The sequence below is a fragment of the Aulonocara sp. 'chitande type north' Nkhata Bay genome, linkage group LG3 (assembly GCF_057382095.1).
Source record: "Aulonocara sp. 'chitande type north' Nkhata Bay isolate Kocher_YH1m ecotype deep benthic linkage group LG3, A_spYH_male_GT1.1, whole genome shotgun sequence".
Lineage (NCBI taxonomy): Eukaryota > Metazoa > Chordata > Actinopteri > Cichliformes > Cichlidae > Aulonocara > Aulonocara sp. 'chitande type north' Nkhata Bay.
The window spans coordinates 23,997,274-24,020,857 of NC_141346.1; the positions used below are offsets into that span (position 1 = coordinate 23,997,274).

General features: G+C 38.5%; 2 protein-coding genes across 4 annotated transcripts; both read left to right on the top strand.

Moving 5' to 3' along the window:
- The first annotated feature begins 115 nt into the window (after positions 1-115).
- Positions 116-11,850, top strand: LOC147334683 (butyrophilin-like protein 8). Of its 2 annotated transcripts, XM_086273936.1 has the most exons (7): positions 137-284; positions 2,408-2,555; positions 5,466-5,816; positions 6,874-7,087; positions 8,465-8,529; positions 9,131-9,241; positions 10,481-11,850. In XM_086273936.1, exons 3-7 carry the CDS (start codon positions 5,684-5,686, stop codon positions 11,143-11,145), a joined length of 1,188 nt encoding a protein of 395 aa, XP_086130062.1. In that variant the 5' UTR covers positions 137-284; positions 2,408-2,555; positions 5,466-5,683; the 3' UTR covers positions 11,146-11,850. The 2 variants fall into 2 exon arrangements, with proteins under 2 accessions (XP_086130054.1, XP_086130062.1); XM_086273928.1 differs by lacking the exon at positions 2,408-2,555 and having other exon boundaries at positions 116-284.
- Positions 11,851-13,466: 1,616 nt separating this feature from the next.
- On the top strand, positions 13,467-23,335 carry LOC147334684 (butyrophilin subfamily 3 member A2-like). Of its 2 annotated transcripts, XM_086273915.1 has the most exons (7): positions 13,467-13,542; positions 14,560-14,687; positions 15,692-16,042; positions 18,804-19,017; positions 19,361-19,425; positions 19,583-19,699; positions 20,925-23,335. In XM_086273915.1, exons 3-7 carry the CDS (start codon positions 15,871-15,873, stop codon positions 21,596-21,598), a joined length of 1,242 nt encoding a protein of 413 aa, XP_086130041.1. In that variant the 5' UTR covers positions 13,467-13,542; positions 14,560-14,687; positions 15,692-15,870; the 3' UTR covers positions 21,599-23,335. The 2 variants fall into 2 exon arrangements, with proteins under 2 accessions (XP_086130041.1, XP_086130033.1); XM_086273907.1 differs by lacking the exons at positions 13,467-13,542; positions 14,560-14,687 and adding an exon at positions 13,779-13,885.
- Positions 23,336-23,584: the final 249 nt, after the last annotated feature.

A 23,584-nucleotide genomic window follows, 5' to 3' on the forward strand; every position in this document is an offset into this window, starting at 1 on the left:
GACAGTTTAGCACATTAGGTAGCTATAAACACGGAGTGTACTTGAACGCACCACACACACACACACACACCGATAGTGAAACCTCATGAATGAACTCCAGGCAGTGTCTCTGTGCGTCCTGTCTACCGTACCATCTTTAATGGGCTCGTCCTGTTTTCAGACCGGTGTACACATTCTATGAACTTTTACACCATTTCAGAGACTAAAGGGAAACTTCAGCCTTTCCCCCTTGGTGATGTATCAGCGCCTTTTTCTGTGTGCCAGGTTGCTGCTATTTTTTACAGGTAAGGAGGGGAATACTACTTCAGCTGCTATTATTACTTATATTACATGTGTCTATAGCTATATAAATGAGCTGCAAATTTATGTAATCCCAATGGTAATGACAAAAAAGATTACAAATGAAGTTACACAGAAGAGCAAAGAGGCAAATGTCCATGATTTGTACGTTTGAGTAACACAAAGTTTAAGGCTAAATAACAAATAAGACAAACTTGTTTTACCAGCTTTAAATTCCAAGAACATGACAGCAAGAAGATCGTTGTGTTATTGTTAAAATGATAGTCTTGCTGTTGTTTGTACAAACCGTCTACTACAAGTGAAGCTATTTAATGGAGCCAGAAAACTCATTTCCTGTGCTTAGCATATTAGAGTAATGACAGTAATTCTGTTTAGTAAAAAAGCAAAATCTGATGCAGAACATTTCAAGAAAAGAAGTGCTTTACAAAGTCCAGATAGATACACATAAAACAACACACAAGCCTGTCTGAACAAATTAGTTTTAGGCTGGTTCTCCTGCCTCCTTTAGTCAGCCTGCAGAGTGAAGGAGGCCAAGAGTCAAGGGTGTCAAGCTGCTCCAAAGTTTTGGATCCATAGTTTTTCAGATGGTCATGTGAAATCACTAAAAAAAGACCTAAGAAACCACGTCGGAGAGTAGTGGTGAAGTAGTTTGACAATAAGGGTGGGGACCTCACCCCATAAAGCCATAAAGGATAAAAGTAAGAGCCAAGGTTTTAAACTGAAGTCTAAACCTGACACAAAGCCAGTGTAAAAGCCTGAAATGGAGTGATATAAAAGTTATTCTGCTCATAATGTTTATGGACAGAATTTCTAGGTGCAGCAAGTGGCGGAAGGCTTTCAACTGGGTGGTCTCAGAATGAGTCAGGGACGGGTTCCTGCCCCAACTGGAGGAGTTTAAGTATCTCGGGGTCTTGTTCACATGTGACAGGAGAAGGGGAGATCAATAGGCGGATTGGTGCTGCGGCTGCAGGGATGCGGATGCTGTGCCGGTCTGTTGTGGTGAAGAGACAGCTGAGTGTAAAAGCAAACTGGCCTGCATTTGTATAGCGCTTTTCTAGTCCCTAAGGACTCCAAAGCGCTTTACACAACCAGTCATCCACCCATTCACACACACATTCACACACTGGTGATGGCAAGCTACATTGTAGCCACAGCTGCCCTGGGGCGCACTGACAGTACCTCCTGGGTGAGGTCTTCAAGGCATGTCCCACCAGGAGGAGGCCTCGGGGCAGACCCAGGACACACTGGAGAGATTATCTCTCTCAGATGGCCTCGGTGTCCCAACAAAGTCCCAGATTCTAATTGGATTTTCCTAAATCTTTTTATAAGTGCAAAATGTTTACATGGGAATGCAATTACATCATTAACTGTATGTTGACAGAACCACCTTCGTGTTATTGCTATTATAACAGTAATTACAGGCCCACAGAGTGATACGAGGGAGATATGACTAGGGATGGGTATTGATAAGATTTTCACGATTCCGATTCCATTTTCGATTCTGTTTAACGATTCGATTCTTTATCAATTCTTTTTAAAAAAGGAGAACACTAAGGTCGATTAGCTTAGAACTTTGTTTTATATCTTTTCTTTGAACAAGATAGAAATTTAGGAGTAACATGGCCTTACAAACCCAACAGTGAGATCTTAAGAGATCCAGCCTACGGCTCTTCAATGTGGTGTCACAGGGTCCCCGGGAAAAAAGATTGTAAATGTAAAATAATAAAATAAATATTCTTCTGTAGCAATAACAAAGTATAACATAAATTATTCTGTAGCAATTACACAAGAATATCCAGTAATGTCCCTGCCTACAATTAAACACCTTCACTTACCGAAAATTGGGGGCATCTGCTGTGGCAAATGGGTGCAAGGCTTTGACCACAAACTTAGACACTGCTCGGTGACATTAGTCTATCCTGGCCTGAAAGGAGACGCTGCCGGTAGACTGCAGCGAGAACTGCCAGCATCTGAGCCAGACTCTGTCTGTCTCTCTCATCATGGTCACCTAAATGCACAGTAATGGCAGGTTTGTAATAAGGCAGATCACGCTAACATAATATGCACTGTTAGTTGATTATTTACCTGCCGCCATGTTTCCTGCCAGGTAAATGATGCTCTGCAACGTGGTGACGTTATTCGGGGCGCCAGGAATCGATAAGGGAATCGTTTGCAAAAATGGCAAACAATTCCAAGGAATTGAAACAGTGGGAACCGGTTCTCAACAAGAACCGGTTTTCGATGCCCATCCCTAGGTATGACTCACACATTCTTGCATTCACAGTGTTGGAATATGAGATAAGTTATTGAATAGTTTCCACTCATGAGTCGGATTAACTTAAGACCTGTTTTCACATTTATACCTTGTGGTAGGATGTATGCAAAAGGTTATGTCAACAATACAAATCATTCTTTCATCATTCATCTTCTGCAAGAGGTGCAAATATTTTTCCGGGAGCAGAGATTTTGCTTTATGCCTCCGGCTGTTTCATGTGATCATCACTGTAATAATGCAGCTTACAATATTGTTATATTTTAATATTTTACTACTGCTACTGTTATTCCTTACTAGTGTCGTTTGAGAGTCCGTGCTAGTTTGCTAACTTGGATTAAAGGGCAACAGCCAAATTTTCTGGATCTCATGGGTGGCCCGGAATATTTGGTGCGCCTATGATTTATCAAAGGAACCCCAACCAGGAAACCCGAAAGTGTGCAGCACCACAATGTTTGTCCCTTGTCCAGATATTCTGAATAGTTGTATGTTTACAGGGATTGCTGCTATTGTGCCTTATCACACTGCACTATTTTTGTGGCAGTTGTTTGTGTATCTGACTCTGAGTATCGTTTCAGTCACAAAGGCCTTTGATTTCATGCAGTTAAAGCAAAGGCACAAGAGCGATCCAGCACTCAAAGCACCCTTAATGGAAATTTATGGGAAAATTTTGCAACATCAATCAACATTAATCGGGTCACATTTAGAACTTTTTTTAAATAATGTTTATGGAAAAACCTTTAACAGAAACAACTATACAATCTAAAAATTTGGGGACTCCTGAAATGTAAGATCTTTATTTGAAAACTAATCCACTGGTGATGTGGTGTTAATAAGTACAGTGTTGCATTTTTTTAATGTCCTGGGAATTAATGAAGTATAGCTAATTGAACACTCTTTAAAAATAAATGTATTTGATTGTTAAAGCATTTTTCTTGCATCCACAAATGTTAGCATGATTTTTATGATTTAAATCTTCTTGAGGCATATTCATCGAAAGATTTCCTAGATGTGCACAATTACATTGCATTTCTCTGGAGTTTCCATCAGTCTCACAGTCGGAATGAGCGCCATAGGTAAAAAAAAACAAAAACAAACCCATAGCTTTACTGTTTAGCTATCACTACTAATAATAATCATTATCTTATTACCTGTGTTGTGTCACAAGTGAAAAAGGATCTTGTTTATTTAATCTCCTACATGCATTGTTGCACTAAGTTATCGCAGCATAAAACTATGAAGTTGTCAGTCTGACGCAGTGGACTTTTTTTTTTTTAAACTTTTGTTTATGCTGCTTGATTTTGAAAGTATGAGGAAGCGCTCTCTATCTGCCACGTGAGGTGGTAGAGTTTGTCTTTGGTTTTACAGTTGTTTGTAATTCCTCGATCATTATTAATTAACCATCTCTTTTATCTTATCTGGTTATGCACTGCCATTTGTGAGTGATACAGTGTTGCTCAAAGAAAGTCACTCAGCCCTTCTTTATTTTATAGTTTTTACAGTCGGTGGCTGCAAATCATCTCACGTTTGTGCAGCCTGATGAGACAATCATGATGACATGATATCTGCTGCCATATCAAGGAAGGAAAAACACAAGATTGCGTAAGCAAACAATTGTTCTTGCGCAAGAAAGCAAATGCAAGCCACTGAATAATTTAAAGAGCCAAACAGCAATTGGCAAATGCAAATGCTATATCTCAATCTGGTCACAAGTAGGAAACTGACTAGTATAAAAAACTGAAAAGTATGGCAAAATAAAAAGTTAAATTCCTTTAAGGTTGCACAAATAAGGTCCAAGGTCTCATTATTACAAGTAAATGCAATACCATCCTATAGGAGTCAGTGGAATAGTAGTGCTATCCAGTGCAGCTTTAAAAAAAAAACAATCATGTCTTTGTTTTATTATTTGTCTGATTGTTAACTGCATAACTGAAATAAATGAAAACAAGCCCAAGTTATAAATATAGTGACTGAAAGAAGAAGAATTCTGTCAAGGCCGGCGGGGCGAGCCGTGTGGAATTAGTAAAGGACCCAAGATGCAGGCACTGCTGATGTGAGGTAGCTTTATTTGTGGCGACTGAAAATACAAAAAGGCGACGGTGGCGAAAAAACAGAACTGAGAAAACCTAAACTGGGAAGACTAAGCATAAAACAAACCTGAAGCCAGAAACAGAGATGCAGGAAGACACAGAGAGAAAACCATAACATGCTGTAGGGAGATAACGCAGATGAACCAGCAACTAACAGGCAGACACAAGGCTTAAACACACAGAGGGATAACGAGGGACTGAGACACAGAAGGAGGGCACAGCTGGGAGTAGTCTGACATGGCGGGACAGGTGATAACTGAACACACTGCGATCAGACACGGACCTTCAAAGTAAAACAGGAAACACACACACATGCAAAGACACAGACTTAGAGACCTGACTACACTAGAGGGGATACACAGGCAGGGATGACACAAAACAGAGGGAGCACAGAATAAACACTGGGAAACCAAAACACAAAACAGTCATAATTCATAATAGTATCAAAAGTAAAAGTACAAAAACCAAAAACACTGGGTCACCGACCCGGGACTGTGACAAATTCAGGCCTTCAGAGTCAGAGTAGAACTGCTTCTCCTTCATAGAAGCCGTTTGAAGTAATTATGACTGGATGACTCCTAGGTGGGGTGTTTTGGGTGGATTCGGGATTGAGAATTGCTGAGGACACACCTGAAAATAACTGGAGTAATTACATTATTAAGTTGGTTTGGGAATGCCATGGAGAAGGAGGTCTGGGCAGGTCTGTTCAGACTGCTCGTCCCTCACCCAGAGATGAATAAGTAGTATAAAATGTAGCATTAAATGAAAACATTTATTCATATATTTATGTATTTTTTTTCTAGGTGAACATGCTGCACATGGTAAACAGAGGCAGGTTCTAGCATTTGCTGGCGGAGATGTTATTCTACCATGCAACTTCAGGATCTCTGACAGCACTGACTTTCCGACTGTTGAGTGGTCCAAAGAAGGTCTGAACCCAGACGTGGTCTTCCTGTATCGGGATGGCTGTGAGACCTACGAGATAAAGAATCCAATCTTTGACTACAGGACAAGCTTGATCATGAAAGAACTGAAAGATGGAAACATCTCATTAAGGATCTCCAATGTGAAAATGTCTGATGCAGGGAAGTACAAATGCCTCAAGCTCTGGAAGAATGCTCCTCGGGAGGTCACAGTAGTGGAGCTTGTTGTTGGTACGTCCTCTCAAGTTCACTAAATAACCAAAGCTAGGAATGCTGCACAGGCCTCGAACCTTGTCTAGTTTATCAAATCGTAGGCTGAACGAACCAAGTAATGTGACTGACTCCTTTTATACATTTCTGTGAATTATTCAGATTCAGTGTCCAAATAGACCCAGCGACGGCATTTTGATGGATTAAGCCAAGTCACGTCTAAATGATGAAAGAGGATAACACACTTGCTTGAGTGTAATTTTCGTAGTATTCGCCTCTCAAAACAGCATCAAAAAGGCTTTTTGGCTGATTGTAAGATTGTAACACATGGTTAGATAGACATTTTTGCATTACAGCTGGCTTCTATGAGGCAACAGTGCTAAGCAATTTTTGGCCCATAAAAATGACAAAAACCCCCCAAAAAACAGCTAGTTGTTAATACTTCAATAGTAATTTCATGATAGAAAACATTTTTTAGCAGCTCCATTACACTTTGTGGGTAAATCTAGAACCTGTGTTTACTGTGAGTATGAAATGAAGCTTGTGAATGGAGTAACTGACACTTCTAAGCTTGTGTGAAGTACTGTGTCAACAAAGGCTGAGAGTTCAGTCTGTGCACACATGTGCGTCAGAGTGTCTCAGGTTCAACTGGTTTTGTCCTCATTATGTTGTCATTATGTGCTCTCTCCAGTACTTTAAATTGTGTACAGAGTAAACTGTGTACACTATTTGTTCCCCATGTAGTTATTCTAAAAATCATGTCTCTTTGAAGTTGTTTACCAAGTTTATGTGATTAATTGGTCGATTTTTCACTCTAATGAAGCTTCTAAAGAAGACTTTTTATAGTGTTTAATTTTATTAAGAAAGATTTTAATCTTTACCTATTTACCTTTTGATAACTTGGTTATCTTTAGCTACTCGCAGTGAACTACATTTGGTATAGTTGGTTGCTTGAAGCTTAATTAAGACGATGGCTTGAATTATGCACATAAAACTAGTCATGAAGCTGGTTATTCAGGATGTGATGACAGATGAAAGATTCAGTTGGCACACCTGATTAGATTATTTTTGTTTACAGGTGCAGTCTCGGAGCCAAAGCTCTCAGTGGTTTCGGTTGATAGATGTGGGGTGACTGTGCAGTGTGAGGTGAACTTCTGGCCAACAGAGCCTCAGGTAACATTTCTGGATCACCAAGGAAACGACATCCCCGCTCAAGGTTCAGAAAGAGATCGAGATGCCATCGGACGTTTCATCGTCAAACAAAGAGTTACTCTGCAGGAAGGAAACAGCAGGTTCAACTGACATCATTGCTCCGTCTTTCAAAACTCACTGATAATTTATTTTGTGTAACATAAACAAAATGTTTTCCTTATGCCTCAGACACATCAGAAGTTGCTCTCTCATATGCGAGAGGTTGCAATGCAGTACATCATGTATCATGAAACAGACTTGTTGTTGAGTTAAGACATCATTAGTGCAATGTGAACAGGAATAGTTTTAAATCTTATGACCTTATTTTGACTGGTCATTGGCATTTATGATTTCTTTAAAGGTAAAACTCTTGTGTATGAACGTATTTTTCTCTGTGAAGTCTTAAACGTCCAAAGCAATAGACACAAGAGATGTGAAGAAAAGAGCGAGGGCAGAGGGTGAGATGTGCATGGATGACTTGCTGCAGTGACCCCTAAAGGGAGCACCCAAAAACAACATTTAAATTTGGTTCTATTAAATTGATCCTGTTTTCTTAAAATATTTAACCAGTGATATACCATGTTTGGTAAGTAAATCAGACACAAGCAGCCAGTTTTTTTTTCCCAACTCATCATTATATTTAATTTCTTAAAAAACATCTATCCATCCATTTATCTTCTTCCAATTATCCGGGGCCGGAAGTCTAAGCAGAGAAGCCAAGACCTGTCTCTCCCTAGCCACCTCCAGTTTGCCCGGAGCAACACCAAGGCATTCCCAAGCAGCTGAGTGTTCCACTGGGAGGAGGCCCGGGTGGTTCAGGCATTTGACACTGTCAGATGCCTGAACCACCTCAACTGGCTCTTTTAGATGTGGAGGAGCAGCGGCTCTACTCTGAGCCCCTCCCGAATGGCCCGACTCTCTAAGGGAGAGGGCAGTCACTCTTCGGAGGAAGCCCAATTCTGCCGCTTCTATCTGCGATCTTGTTTTTTCAGTCACTACCCACAGCTCATGACCATAATTGAGGGTAGGGAGGTAGATTGATCGGCTAACAGAGCGCTTCACTTTGACACTCATCTCTCCCTTCATCATGACGGACCAGTATGGCGTCTGCATCACTGCAATCACTCATGGTGCAGGAACTCGTCCCTGAGTGGGCACTCCTCCCTTTTCCAGCTGATTCTCATTTCCACCGCTTCACACTTGGCTGCGAACCGTTCCAGTGCGAGCTGGAGGCCATTACCCGATGATGCCAACAGAACCACATCATCTGTATAAAGCAGACATGAGATTCTCTGTGAAAGCCTTCCACCGCTTGGCTATGCTTAGAAATTCTGTCCATAAAAATTCTAAACAGAATCGGTGACAAAGGGCACTTAATGTTAAAAATCTTTTGAAAACAAAACACCTTTGTCCACATAAAATGTTACTAATTTACTCTAAAACTAACCAACTTGCATGTGCTATATTTGTTCTCACAGCATCACCTGCAGGGTTCACCAGCCAGAGATCAACCAGACCAGAGAGACAAAGATCCTCATATCAGGTACACGGGGACTTCAACATCACACATGTACCTGCTGGCTAACAAAATAAGAGAAATGCAGCCTGTTGTAGGAAGTTCACTTACTTTTAAAAACTCCAATATGCTCAGGAACTGCAGATGCAAATTAGTGTTAAACTCTGGAACAGTGCATCAAATGACAACAATCATGTTTATATAATACATTGTCCCTTTTTAACTAAAACAAATAAAAAAAGAACTACCACCACACATATCCAACCTCAAATCAAATCATATGCAATTTGATTAATCTGTTCATTAAATAAACAGTTTTCTTGCATTATATCACATCTGAGTTGTAGGAAGTCGAAGGTGATTCAATTGTTTTCAGGTATAGTCTGCAAAGTCTTCCGATAATTAGCTCGGGAAACATCTTGTTGTAATAAAATAAAAACATAAATGTGTTTTATTTTGTATACATGGAGCCATTTATGTGATTATCCAACACTTCTTAAGAAAGGAAGCTGCTTAGTTTGCCATAGTTCCTAGATATTGGAAAACCAGTTCTATGTTGCAGACATCATGTTTGTGATTTAGCAGATAATGTGATCAGATGTTAACATCATGCATGGTGTTATTTCAGCCACCTGCAGCTCTGACATTTGCACCGCTGCCTTTGCTGCTGGAGGGCTGGCTTCAGTCTTGTTTTCAGCTATATTAGCTCTACTGATATATAAGGAACACAATAAATCAAGTAAGTCACTGTCTTCATTTAACAAAGATGATACAGTTAAAAAGTGAAGACATGAGCGAAGTGGTGAGCATCTAAGTGTTTTCTCTGCCTTGAAAAGGTTCACGTCTGTAGTGTCGTCCAACTGCCACAGGATGGCAGACATGGACCTCTCAAACAAGAACCACATGCTCAAAGTGCTGTTGCTGAGTACTTGTACTTAAAGACAGCTTGTTTCAGTAGAAAAAACAATAGCAACAGCTTTGCTTTTAGTGCTATCAAAAACTCATCAACCCACTCTTCAAAAGAAAAAAAAACAATGTCCTGTAAGACTTGTGAAAGTCTGTTAATGTCACATATTATAAAACAAAAGTTAGAAATATAGTTGCAGTGCTCTTAATGGCCAAAGGTGCACACATAGTGGCAGCTGTGGCTCAGGTGTTAGAGCGAGTCATCTGCCAATCGTAAGACTGGTGGATTCGTCTGACTGACTACGCGCTGAGGTATCCGTGTTCAGATACCGAACCCCATTTTGACCCCAGTGCATTCATGTAAATGCAATAAAGTACTTAAGCGCTGCATGAACACATGTGATTGGGTGAAAGAGACTTAGATGTCTGCTCAACTGAGTAGAAAGGTGATATACAAGTACCAGTCCATAACATTTACTTCTCCATAATCACCAAAATATCTTTATTTAGTATCTCTACTTGTTTCATGTCTATTCAGGGACACCTCTAGAAATCTTTCATATGGGGGCCAAAAAAATATCGGGGTGGCACAGCAAAGACAGAACAGTGAGGGACATCTAAAGTGACAAAAATGATATAGGCAGGAATAAATAACAAGTTAATGTTTCAACTCATTGTAGGGTGTCTTGCCCTCTCTTGTGTTCACTTGTGTTCTTGGTGCTGGGGGTCACTTGGGGGGGCCAGACAATTTTGGTGGGTGCCCAGTGCCTCCCTTGGTGGTGGTCCTGTAACTGTCACCAATCGAAAAAAAGAAAGTACAACTATGCAGTGAAGTTAAGGACGGGCGACAAGCTTGTGAAAAGTTGCCTATAAGTGTTTTAATGTTTTTATTACCTTCAGATTCAAATGTTTGGTGGGAAAAATCTTCATTTTGTTGCTTCACAGCTAAAGTCACTTTAAAATTATGTCTTCTTTTACAAAAATAGTTTGGGTTGCTTTTACTTTCCCTTCTTGTTAATCCGTAAATTAATGTCACATTATTAATGACACATTTTTTTTTCTGTCTACACAGCCCCAAAAAAGAAGCGTCTTCACAGGAAGTCATCAGACCAAAGAAAGAATAGCAGCACTGAAAATATGTTAAACAGTTTAACTGAGCAGCTAAAAGAAAGATTGGCTGGACTCAAGTCAGAGCTTCAGGAGAAAGAAGAGATCATTCGCCAGCTAAAAAGAAATGATCAGCCGTCTCGTGCTGTTGCTACCCAGCATGACCAACCAATTTGGGGCCTTTTCACGTCCAAACCAGACATCCCCAAAAGACCTTTCAATCATTATTCTGACCTTGACTCCAACGCTAGTTACTGTGCTGATGACTATAATCCAAAATTCACAGCTTCAACCAAAACTTACCCTCCAAAATCTGGCAGCTTACACCACAAAGGTTCACATTTAGGAGTCAAGAGGCAAAACAGCAATCCAGCACCGGGCCAACCAATCCAAAGAAAACATCGCAACAGAAGTAGTCCTGCTATTATGTCTTTAGCGTTACCTAGCTTGTCTTTAACCAGCAATGCAGAGAAAATGCTGGACCACATTAGCAGCTCAAAGAGTGAGGCTGAAGCCCTCCTAGATCAAGATGCATTCTCACCACTGCATAGAAGTTATTCAGCAGGTTCTCATTTAGCTTGCAATAATAACCGCTTTTATGTACTGGAAGATTTAACTGAAGAGTCATGAGCTGCCAATTCACAAAAGGAGAACAAAAACTGGAAAACTTTCAGTTAACATCTACTAATGACTGCATCTTAGCCAGATGTGTTAAAGCTTGGCTTCAGAAACTAGAAGATATCAACTTTGAAATTACTTTGGCCTTATAGTTCTTCTTTTATAAGATTTTCATTTGGGTGTGCTATGGGGAAAAATCCATGTAAAGCATGGCTGGCATGCTGATGGATAACACTTAGACAGACATTCATGAACCCACTGTTTTAATTCCTATTTGTATTTTTGTTTATGGACGGTTTTTTTTTTTTTTACACCAACAGTTATTTAAAAGGTAAGAGCTGAAAATGAAGTCTTGGGTTTTAAACTAATGAGCATTAAACATAGACTATTTGAATGAATTAGATTTGGATGTATTATATAACCAACATATTTTGTGTGTGTGTGTGTGTGTGTGTGTGTGTGTGTGTGTGTGTGTGTGTGTGTGTGTGTGTGTGTGTGTGTGTGTGTGTGTGTGTTGATGTTTTATTGAATCTTAGTACCTTAATTTTGATTTCTGTTTTACTGTATTGTAAATGTTGCTTTATGTTACCATAACATTTGATGTCAAAGGTTGTATTGAGGGTTTACATTATTTAAAACTGCTTTGTAATACAAATTTAAAATGTTCTATTTGGCTTAATGTTTCAGGTTTCAAAAGCTAAATACTTAATGAAATATTTGTATGTGTTATATAAACAAAAATGATCATTTTCTCAAGCTTATGCTTTTATGTCTTCCACACTCAAGTTCATTGTTTATTTCTTCAGACAATATTAGTCTGAAACCTGAAAGAAAATAAAGTGTGAAAACTACTGAAGTACAGGAAACCTCCAAAATTCACAGGGATTACATTCATAGAGCACCTGCGAATTGTGAAAAACTGCAAAAAATTCCTATTTTTTATAGTTCAACCCTTAAATGTGTATTTGGGTGGCATCTTTGGGCTTTAATAGGGAAAAAGAACACGAAAGCATTCAGTGCAACACTTAAAATGCGGAACTGCATCTGCCAGAGATGCAACAACATGTTGTTGCAGCTGAAAAGACATATCAGAATCAGAGAAACTTCATTAATCCCAAAGGGAAATTGAGCATGTGAAAATGATCCAGAAATACCACCTCCTCTGGGCAGGTTAGACATTTCCTGAATATAAGAAGCTAATGAAGTGCGATACTCTGACTTCAAACATGAATTAACTTGATGCTATGTGAAGAAAGTTTCTGTAACTACTCAGTTACTCACTTACATGCATGCATGTGAGCACACACACAGACCTTGCACAGTTTAAGAGTTTGTTGGATTTTCTAATCTTTATATTTTGACATACCTGTTAACAGTTGAGATGATTTTTAAGTTCTACTGAATCTTTATAGTTAAGAGCAATTTGAAAGGTAAAAAGAATAATACATTTAATATTCATCCGTTTTTCCTCATCTTATTTGGCATAAATCAATTGTTTGTTTGTTTTAATGTGAAACTGAGGAACATTTAGATGATCACCTTAAGGCAGAATACAGAAGAAGAGCACCCTCTTGTGGCGGAACTGAAACATTCCACTGTAAATGACGCTGTCAAACTCGTGACTGATGTCATTAATCTAATCATGTTCCTGCCTGCCTTCTCCGAGCCAACCAGGCTCTACTTTGCTTGCTTTAGTTCTTAGTGTTCTTCTGTCTTTCATTCTCCAATTAGTGCAATAAGCCTCCTGGACCCATCCAAGCTGCAATCTTCATCTTCACTCCCATGTAGAGTCTGGGGATCCTGTCCTAAATCATGTCACCACTGGGATTATTTCTGCTTTGATGGGTAGTTGGAGTCAAATTACCAAATAGCTTAATATAGTTCAGTATCTGAAAAAATTGTTAAGTGTTAAGTTTTTCTATTGAAGTATTATTGTGGATATTGCTGGATTGTCTAATTAAACGTAGGAAAAAAAAGAATCACTATATTTTAAGATAATTTTTAATCAGATTTTTCAGGTAGCTGTCACACCACCTTTAATGGCACATCTCATTCTAACCTGTTAGAATAAATGAATTCTCGTTTTGCAGTGTAGTCAGGGTTACACAAAAAAGTCTTCTAACAATTAATGAAAGGAAAAAAATCCAACACGGATCTGTCAGTGAAAGCTTGTCTAATACTATCATAGTTATGATAAATCTGTATTTTCTACTTTTTGTAGCTGAGGTCTTTTAATTATTATTTGTGAACCTGCTACATTAAATATTCATAAATATTTGTGTGTGTGTGTTTTAGCTCATCTCAGGAAATACCGCTCTAAGTAGAAGAGCGGAACCACCACCCACCCACTTGATTTGCAAATTCAATATTATGGACCTCCAGCCATCCTTTAAACGTCTTGGAGTTCAAGTTAGTGTTTTCATTTTTTGTTTTGTTGTTGTTGTTGTTGTATTTTACAGGGAAGTTAGAGCTGGTGTTGGCGTTTCATGTGTAAGCGAATGAGAAGTAAAAGTGTAGCAATCTTTAACACACCCACCCATAGCACACACCCAAGCCCAGGTCCAAAGTCTGAAGTTGACAATTCAGTTCTCATTCAGTGTGACTGTTTTTGCAAGTCTGATCTTAAAGAGTCGCTTGTGTCTGAGGAGAGAATGATTACTTTCGAAACATTTAACTGGTTTTATTAATAACTGTGTACTGATGATGTATCATCGTCTTCTCGTGATTGCCGGTCTGTTGTCAGCTTATATAGGTAAGAAAGAGAGCCGGGTTGCTTTAAATTAACGTTGCGCATGTCAAAGTTAAATTACAGTTATTCAAATGGAAACGTGACTTGAGAAACAAATTAAGCATTTCGCTGAAAGACAAAATTAATAGAACAGTTGACGGCAAAATGCTTTTTTTCTGCTGTTGGCAGAATAAGAATCACAGGAGCCAATCGATAAAACAACAAGCATGCGTTTGGATTTCTTTAAATGTCCTTATTTCTTTTTTTTAACCGGAAAAGCCGGTTAAAGCCAGTAAAGCACATCACGAGGATGTTTCAGTGTATGTACTGAGGAGATGCAAGCAGTACTGCTACTGTTTATCTTCCACTGCTATGGGAAAGTGTTTATATAAACTGCTTCACCTGATGCCGCTACCTTTTGTAAGTCAATTAGCTGGAAAATGATGTCCGATCAAAACGTTATTAATAAAATTTGTGGATTATATTTCTGACACTTAGAAGAAGAGCAGAAAAAGTTCCTCTTGGGTGTTATAGGTGGGATTTTATATCATGTATGCATACAGTAACAGGAATGTATGATTATGTATATAACCCCAAGTATAATTCATCTGCATGCATGAACTGAGTGAAATGTAAAATTATAACTGTGTATAAGTTTAAAGTTCCTGAAATTACTTTTCTTTCTCATTTTTAAACAGTTTAAACATCAGCAGGTTGTCTTAACCTCGTCTGCATGTCTTAATGCAATAATTTGTCGCCATGTGATTCGTGTGAATAGATATTTGCATTAACATGCAGTTCCACAGCTGTACCTAAAAACTGGCTGGTGAGTGTGTACATGTGTTATTGACATGACATGTTTATCTTAATTGAATGTCACAGTTTTCTGAGTCCTAACAAAGTGAACATACAGTATGTTTGTGTGGGACAGTGTGGGACATCTTCATATAAAAACTATACATCTTACAGGTTTGGGGTCTTCCCCAGCTTACCTCATGAACTATACCTTTCCTTTTCTGTCAAGAAGTGGAACAGTGTTGTTCACTGATGTGCACCCCTAGTTCAACCTGTGTTTTTTTTATTGGTGAACAATATCTTAATCATCCTAAACCAATCAGGAACACTGTGCAAAGTTCACCACATGGACTCGTCCCAATAGTTGTACCATTACCCAAATACTATGCATTTCGTGTGAACCCCAACAGAAAAGTCAGTGCATATCAAATGTTTATGAGGAAATCGATGAGAAATGCATTCGAGTGACTAAGCCTCCAATGTACTTGCATCACAGAAAACTACAGCTGTAATTTATGCAGCTGAGAAGATCATTAGAAATGCAGCTGATTGTAGCGTTTAAAGTGCTATGAAAAAAAAAACAGCCTTGCCAGTCTTGGTGCTCTTTTTCAGTTGGGCTGTCATTAGGGTGGTAATTTTCAAATATTACCTAAATTAACTTCAATTTCAGGAGCCTTGAGGAGTCAAAAAGAATTTTCAAAATTTTAAAAGGTTTTTTTCTCCTGTTGAAGTCAAAGGTTTACCTCTATCTTTGTTGTGACAGATTTATGCCCTTACAGATTTAACATGGGGATAAAAACATATAGGTTATACTTCATTTTCTCTGTAATGTAATTGTAATCCTACTGGTCAATATGCAGAGTATTGACCAGTATTTTAAAAAGACTGGTAAATTGCAGAGTTTGCCTTGTAGCTCTCGGCTCTCTTCACCTATAACACATAGAATAATGTAAAGGAGGCAATCCAGATGGAGTTTGCACACAGCTTTATTAGTATAAATATGGTTGATTATTCCTCTTGTGGGTTTTTTTCTAGGTGAATCCCGTGCTCATGGTCAGCCACTGCACGTTCTTGCCTTTGCTGGTGGAGATGTTATTCTACCGTGCAGTTTTAATATCTCTGACAACACTGACTTTCCGACTGTTGAGTGGTCCAAGGAAGGCTTGAAGCCAGATGTTGTCTTCTTGTACCGGGATGGTTGTGAGGCCTACGAGATGAAGAATCCAGCCTTCGATTACAGGACAAGCCTCATCGTGAAAGAGCTGAAAGATGGAAACATTTCATTACGGATCTCCAATGTGCAGGTGTCTGATACTGGAAAGTACCAGTGCCTCATATTCCAGAAAAATGCCATCAGGAAGGTTACAAAAGTGGAGCTGGTTGTGGGTATGTCTACTAATGTTCATTTCCACATTGGTAATTCGGCTGTGAACTGTGTAGTCCACCAGCCTGAGAGTTGAATCCTTGCCCATTTATTATATGTATATTAGAGTCAGAGCTCTTAGCAGCATGTAGTTTAATTATGAAGTAAAGCTATGCACCAAGTCTTATAATAGAGGATGTGTAAGGCTATAAAAGACCCTTTTTTATAACTTACCTGTACTACATTTTTAGTTGATGCTGGGTTAGGGTTTAGAAACCAAAACTGTTCAATTAGGCTTACAATAAGACAACCGACTTTGGTTTTCCATGGTGACATAATGTAGATATTACAATCCTTTTTTTATTTTATATAACATTTTGCTTGCCATGAGTTTGGAGAGCTGTTTTATCCGATATATTTTTACCAGGATAAGCTATTCACATCATCATCATTCAGAGGACTTGTTCTTAAGCAGGACCAGGTTCCAATACATCCTATTGACTTGATTGAAGTTGGGATTCTTTTTCATGAACTGATCATGTTTCTCTTTCATTGCAAGGAAAAGGCTTGTTAATGCCACTTTTTTACCCTTCCTGGATTACATTGGTATCATTTACATGAATGCCTCTGCTCACTATCTTCATCTGTTGGATTCTGTCCATCATGGGGCGTTAAGATTTATAACTGGCTGTAAACTTTTAGCTCACCACTGTGCTCTATGTTCACTGGTTGACTGGTCCTCATTGGCAGCATGGTTCATTGGTATCATTTTATCTATCAATCTTTTTCTCCTTTACTGACCTTTTATTTATCAGAGTACATATTTAGTCATAGACTGCAGCGTTGGGACATCATTACATTTACTGTTCCAATAAGTTTATACGGAGCTGGGAAAGAGGGCATTCTCCTTTTCTGCCCCATCTTCATGGAATACATTACAGAGTGATTTGAAGATCTCTTAATTGATTTCAATTGCAGACTTCAAAAGATGTAGAAATGTTTTTTTGTGAAATCATCAGTGGGAACTTGTTCTTGTTTTTGATATGACTGTGCACATTAAATAAATTTAGCTATTTTATTGTTTTCATTTTAATACTATCGTTATACGGTGCATGTTAAAAAGCAAACAAAGAGTATTATATTAGCGGTTAATGTGGAAATCAGAGGCATTAGGTGTGGAGGTCAGTCATGAACTATATTCAGAATCACCTTGTTTTTTTGGTTAATTAGTACATTCATATGTCGCATTTGATCTTAATGGGCCACAAAATATTATCTTTTTCTGAGTCATTTTTTAAGCTTGAAGTACAGCAACAGATTCATATCTTCTACCAAGCCTCTTAGTTCAAAGTATAGATATAGATCTGACTATATGGTCAGGTGTGGCATTGCAGAGAGAACTGGTTTGTTATTAACCTCATGACAATTGCCCAACAGTGAATTGGTCTGCAAAAACATATCCAGTATTTCCCCACCTTGTTTAATCTTTGCCAGTGTTGAATGAAGTGTTTCCTCAATGACTAAAAATGTCAACACAACCAAAACCATGATAATACCTCTACCATGTTTATCAGTTAAATTTTGGTCTTGGTGTGTTATGAAACATCCAAGTATTTTGTTAGTTGAATTTGAAATTAAAACGTGCGTGCTGACCTTTAAACAGCACCAGCCATATCTAGTGTTTAGTCTTAAAGATGGTCATATAACCAGCTATATTTAGTTTCTTGCTGTTGCTTTTTACTACTTGACAGAATTGCATATTTTATGATATTAATGATATTTGATAAATATGGGATCTAAGGTCCTGCAAAAGTTAAAGATTGGTTCACACAAAATACATTTCCTTTCCACAGGGCACAGAATTCGTTTTTTCAGATGAAGGGACACCTTGACAAACCACAGTCATCTACTTTGGCTTGGCTCCATGTAGCTTTTGAAAAAAAGTAGTTTACTTAATGAAAAGCACAGCTTCTTAAAATTATTGTACGGTTAAAGACCCTTTCAACAATAATAACCTTGAGACAACTGTTACTGTGATTTGTCACCATATACAGTGGCTTGCAAAAGTATTCGGCCCCATTGAACTTTTCCACATTTTGTCACATTACAGCCACAAACATGAATCAATTTTATTGGAATTCCACGTGAAAGACCAACACAAAGTGGTGTACACGTGAGAAGTGGAACGAAAATCATACATGATTCCAAAAATCTTTTACAAATAAATAACTGAAAAGTGGGGTGTGCGTAATTATTCAGCCCCCTGAGTCAATACTTTGTAGAACCATCTTTTGCTGCAATTACAGCTGCCAGTCTTTTAGGGTCTGTCTCTACCAGCTTTGCACATCTACAGACTGAAATCCTTGCCCATTCTTCTTTGCAAAACAGCTCCAGCTCAGTCAGATTAGATGGACAGCGTTTGTGAACAGCAGTTTTCAGATCTTGCCACAGATTCTCGATTGGATTTAGATCTGGACTTTGACTGGGCCATTCTAACACATGGATATGTTTTGTTTTAAACCATTCCATTGTTGCCCTGGCTTTATGTTTAGGGTCGTTGTCCTGCTTTTGCAAGCCACTGCAAATAATTGAATTGTTTTTAACAGCAGTTTTTATGGGATATGTGTCACTTAGAGTGCCTTTCATTCTTCTTCAGAAGCAAGTTCTATAAAAAGATTTAGGATTAGACATCATATATTTTAGTATAAAAACAAGAGTAGAACAAGCAATAAATTAGGATACATGTGTGGCAGATACATAAATCTGTTTTTGTTGCTTTTACAGTGGCTGTTTCGGAGCCAAAGCTTTCTGTGATTTCAGTGGAGGGCGGTGACATTGCTCTGCATTGCGAAGGAAACTGCTGGCTGCCAGAGCCTCAGATAACATTTCTGGATGACAAAGGAAAAAAGATCTCTGAGGAAAATCCAAAAAGAGAACAAGATGCCCGTGGATGTTTCACTGTGACACGAAAAGCCACTCTGCAAAGAGCTACCAGCAGGTTATACATATATACTTACACTTTCTAAAACATCTATAAAGTGGTTTAGAAATGAGGAAACAAAATATTCATCTTGGCATTAATTTTTTTTACAGTACTCTGCAAAACATTTGAACCTCTCTCTTTCTATTCTGCCAGGAAGATGGTAAAACACAGCTTTAAAAAATAATTATTTTGCAGGACACTTCACACAATGAAAAGGTCACAGTCCACGAGGACACTTTTTCCCATATAAATGAAGACTGGCTCAAGACTTTTGCACAATACTACAGATGATGTTTTTACTAACCACCTAACAGTAAAATGAGCTTTTCACTAATATAACACTAATTATGTCATTTAGTGTCACCTGCAGAGTTCATCAACCAGAGTTTAACCTGACAAGGGAAACAACAATCCTCATACCAGGTATGCAGGGACTTCACTGTGACATGTGTACATCTTACACCTAAAATCATGTTTTATTTGCATTTTTCATCTATGTGAGGTTTATGTTTTAGAGTATTTTACATTTTCAAAATATTCCAAGTTATTTATAAAACCGCACAGTGTTATGTCATTTTAGCTGGCTGTATGAAATCTGATCTTCAAATGGTTGTCATCACCATTGGAGGAACAGCTGGATTTCTCTTAGCTGCAGCTGGACTGATTGCTCTTTTGTTTAAGCCATGTGGCAAATTTGGTAAGTAACAGTTCTCAACTAAAAGACGAAAACAAAAACAGTGCTACAGCAAGGCAAGCCACGGAGCCATATACTTTTATATATACTGAGCAGCTTAGACATATTTTATAGTGAGGTATGTCCAGTGATCAGTAATCAGTGTTGGGAAGTGCACACACTGATTCTTAATAACATTATGACCACTGATTTTGTCTTCATCATAGCACCTGTTAGTGGGTGGGAAACAATATGGAGCAAGTGAACATTTTGTCCTCAGAGTTGATGTTAGAATCAGAGAAAATTGGCAAGTCTAAGAAATTGTAATGGTTAGGCTAGTCAGAGTATTTCTAAAACTGCAGATCTTGTGCAGTGTTTCTAGTCTGGAGTGGTCAAAATCTATGAAAAATGGTCCAAGAAAGGAACAGTGGTGAACCAGCAACAGGATCATAGGTGGCCAAGGTTCACTAATTGTTGTGGGAAACACGGGCTGGTCTGTCTGGTCCAATCCAACAGACACGCTACTGTAGTTCAAATTGCAAAATAAGTTAATGCCTGTTCTGATAGAAAGGTGTCAGAATACACGGTGCATTGCAGTTGCATAAGGGGCTGCATAGCCAAACACCAGTCAGGGTGGCAGTGCTGACCACTGTCCAGCACTGAAAGCACCAACAATGGACGTATGAGCATCAGAACTACACCACAGAGCAATTGAAGAAATGGCCAGCTGGATGGCCAGCTTTGTTTGTGTTGCTTACCTGGGGAACACCTGGTATCATGGAGAAGAGCAAGCTGTCAGAGGCAATGTGATGCTTTGGACAATGTTGGGAAACCTTGGGTCCTGCCATCCATGTAGATGTTATTTCGATGTACCACCTGCCTAAACATTGTTGTAGACAATCACCCTTTCATGTGAAAGGTGTTCCCTGATAACTGTGGAACCTTTTGGCAGGATAATGCACCCTACCACAAAGCAAAAATGGTTCAGGAATGGTTTGAGGAGCCCAACAATAAATTTGGGGTGTTGACTTGCCCTTCAAATTCCCCAGATCTCATTCCAATCTGTTTGTCTGTTTGACATGCTGGACAAATAAGTCCTGGGAATTCTTTTCCCAAAACAGTGATTGGGAAAGTGTTTTCTGAAGTCATAAATAAAGTGAAAAGCAGGGTAATTCTCTTGTAGCTGTATACATCTTGGTTTCTTTCTACAACTAGATTATTCAGCTGATTATTTTATTTTATTTTACAGCTATTGTAAAGCAGCTAGAGACCAAGAAGTCATCAGATCGAAGTATAACGTGTGAAAGCTACCACCTACTGACAACGGACAACTTGGTAAATGGCCACAATGGGCAGATGAATGAGTTTCTTATGGACGATGAGACCATAAAAATACAGAACAACAAAGTTACTCACTACGACAGGGCAACAATTGTTCGACGCCATTCCACAACCACAGGAGATGTTCCAAAACCCTCACAATTATTCTTAAATCATAGCCCTGACATTAACAACGTCACCAGTGTGTACAATCCAAACCCATCTTCAGCTTCAACCAGCATTAACACTACAAAATCTGGCAACTTACTCAAAAGCAGGGGTTCGAAAATTGTTATCAAAAGACAAGACAGCTTTCCAGACCCTGGTCACATATCTCAAAGAAACCACCGTATGTACAGCAGTCCAGATATTTTACAACTACATTCATCAACATCCAACCCTTCTTCTGCTCTCAGTAGCCACCAGATGATCAACTCCAGTGTCTCACCGCATCGAAGCACCCGCCTTCCTCAGCGTAGACACTCCTCAGTACTTCCACATTTAACAGAATTCAATAACAACCTCCTGAGAAATTTACCTGAAGGAGATGAACAGAAAGGTTTATTAAGAAATGAAAACAAAAGGAAACGTAAATTGTACTAGAATAAGTGCATGGCAAGGTAATGCTCACTTGGTTCAAATGATTGAAACTCCTTAACTGAGCAATAGGTGCTGAAATTTAACACCAGTGACTGAAGCGTGGAGTAGGAGCTTGACAGTCAGCTGCAGTGACGTGAGTATTGCACTGGCTGTTGTGGTGCCTCGGTGTTGTTGGAAAAGGGGGGATCTTGGCATCACTGCTTAGATTGTTACCTCTAGATAAGAGTTCAAATAAGTAGTAGAAAAATGGAATTTAAAAGAACTGAGCCAGCCCGGTGGTGTATTTCTAGAAAACTAAGCTAGTCCTACAGAATCAGAATCAGAATACTTTATTAATCACTAAGGAAAGTATGTAAGAGATACAGGTCTTTGATTTTTTTTATTTTTTTATTTTTTGCATTACCATTTGCAAAATCACAGAGACCATGATGCTTTACCATGATTTGGGGGAAAAAACAAAATGTTCTGTGCTAAAATTAGCATGGATATAGGAGATCTTTTCCAAGAATCTAAATCAAGTAAGCTCACTCTCTTCTTTTTTTTTTTAATTGTTATTGAATTATTGTATATATCATGATGTATTCATCCTGCTCATACATTAACCTTTTTGTTCTTTAATTAAAAATATTTCCAGGTTTTTGCATAAAATGTGCAAAAGGGTATCTTTGTATTTCTGTAATTGAAAGGTTACATTTGCTAAACTTGGACAGTGAGCTCGGTTTCAGTGGCTCATGTAAAAATGTTTGTCATCTATCATCTGTAATCCCAAATGATATCATTTTTGTTTGGTGATGTTTTTGCACAAGGGCATGCATTCATTTAAGTTATTATTAAAATGTAACTTTCCACCAACTTCACCCAGCTGTGAAAGTAGTTTACAAATCTCTCAGCACAATGTCCCAACAAAGTCCTGCATTCTAATATGATTTTCTCAAATATGTATGTATGTATGACAAACAGACAGGGTGACACCATAGACAGACAGAGACACAGACCAAATATAACACATAGAACCCAAACAATAATAATCATCATCATAATAAACTAGAAAATGATAAACTAAAAGCGCTGGGTCACCGACCCAGGACCATGACAAAAGATACCCATAGTAAACTACAGTTCGTTGAGTGGGATGCACACAGATTAATTTAATGTTTGACAGAGTAGTGGATCTCTTGGAGGACCAAAGGGAAGATTCATTAATGTAGTAAAGAAGGACATGCATTAAAGATTAAATCTGTGATTTTTTTCCCCCAACACATCCTTGTGTTTTTCTTAGTAGCATATGTATAAAAGCTGTATTGATGTATAAGGGGAACAAAAAAATGAGGTTAGTCATCGTCTTCAATTAAAAAAAGATGGTAGGCTGAGAAGTTGAAGGCATGCCGAGTGTTTAGCAGCCGAGTTTTCCCTCTGCCTCGAAAAGCTTAACATTTGTAGTGTCCTCCAACTGCCACAGGATGGCAGACCTCTCCAAGAAGAATCACATGCTCAAAGAGACCACAGACCTCAAAGCACTGTCACTGATTTGTCAATGATGTGGTTCATTCTTAATGCTCTCATACTGAATGCACACCAAAGTATCAGATAGTGAACCTCATTTTGACCCCAGTACATTCATGTAAATGTTAAAAAGTGCTGAGACATAAGCCCAGCATGAATGTGTGTGACTGGGTGAGTAAGACTTGTAGAAAGGTGATATAAAGGTGATATACATGTCCATTTACCATTTACTTACTTCTCCACAATCACTAAATATCTCGATTTATATGGGGGCTTATATTATTTAAAACTGCATTGTGCTAAATATCTGTTGTGTAACCAAAACGTTAATCTAGTGTTAAAATGTTAAATTAACACCTGGAAGAAATAAAATATGAATTCTACTGAAATTTAAAAAAGCACTTTTCCAATTTCTTTATCAGTGGAAAAAAATGTTAAAGTGCAAAAGGGTCGGTTGTTATGAAAGTGGTTAGCCATTTCAGTGAA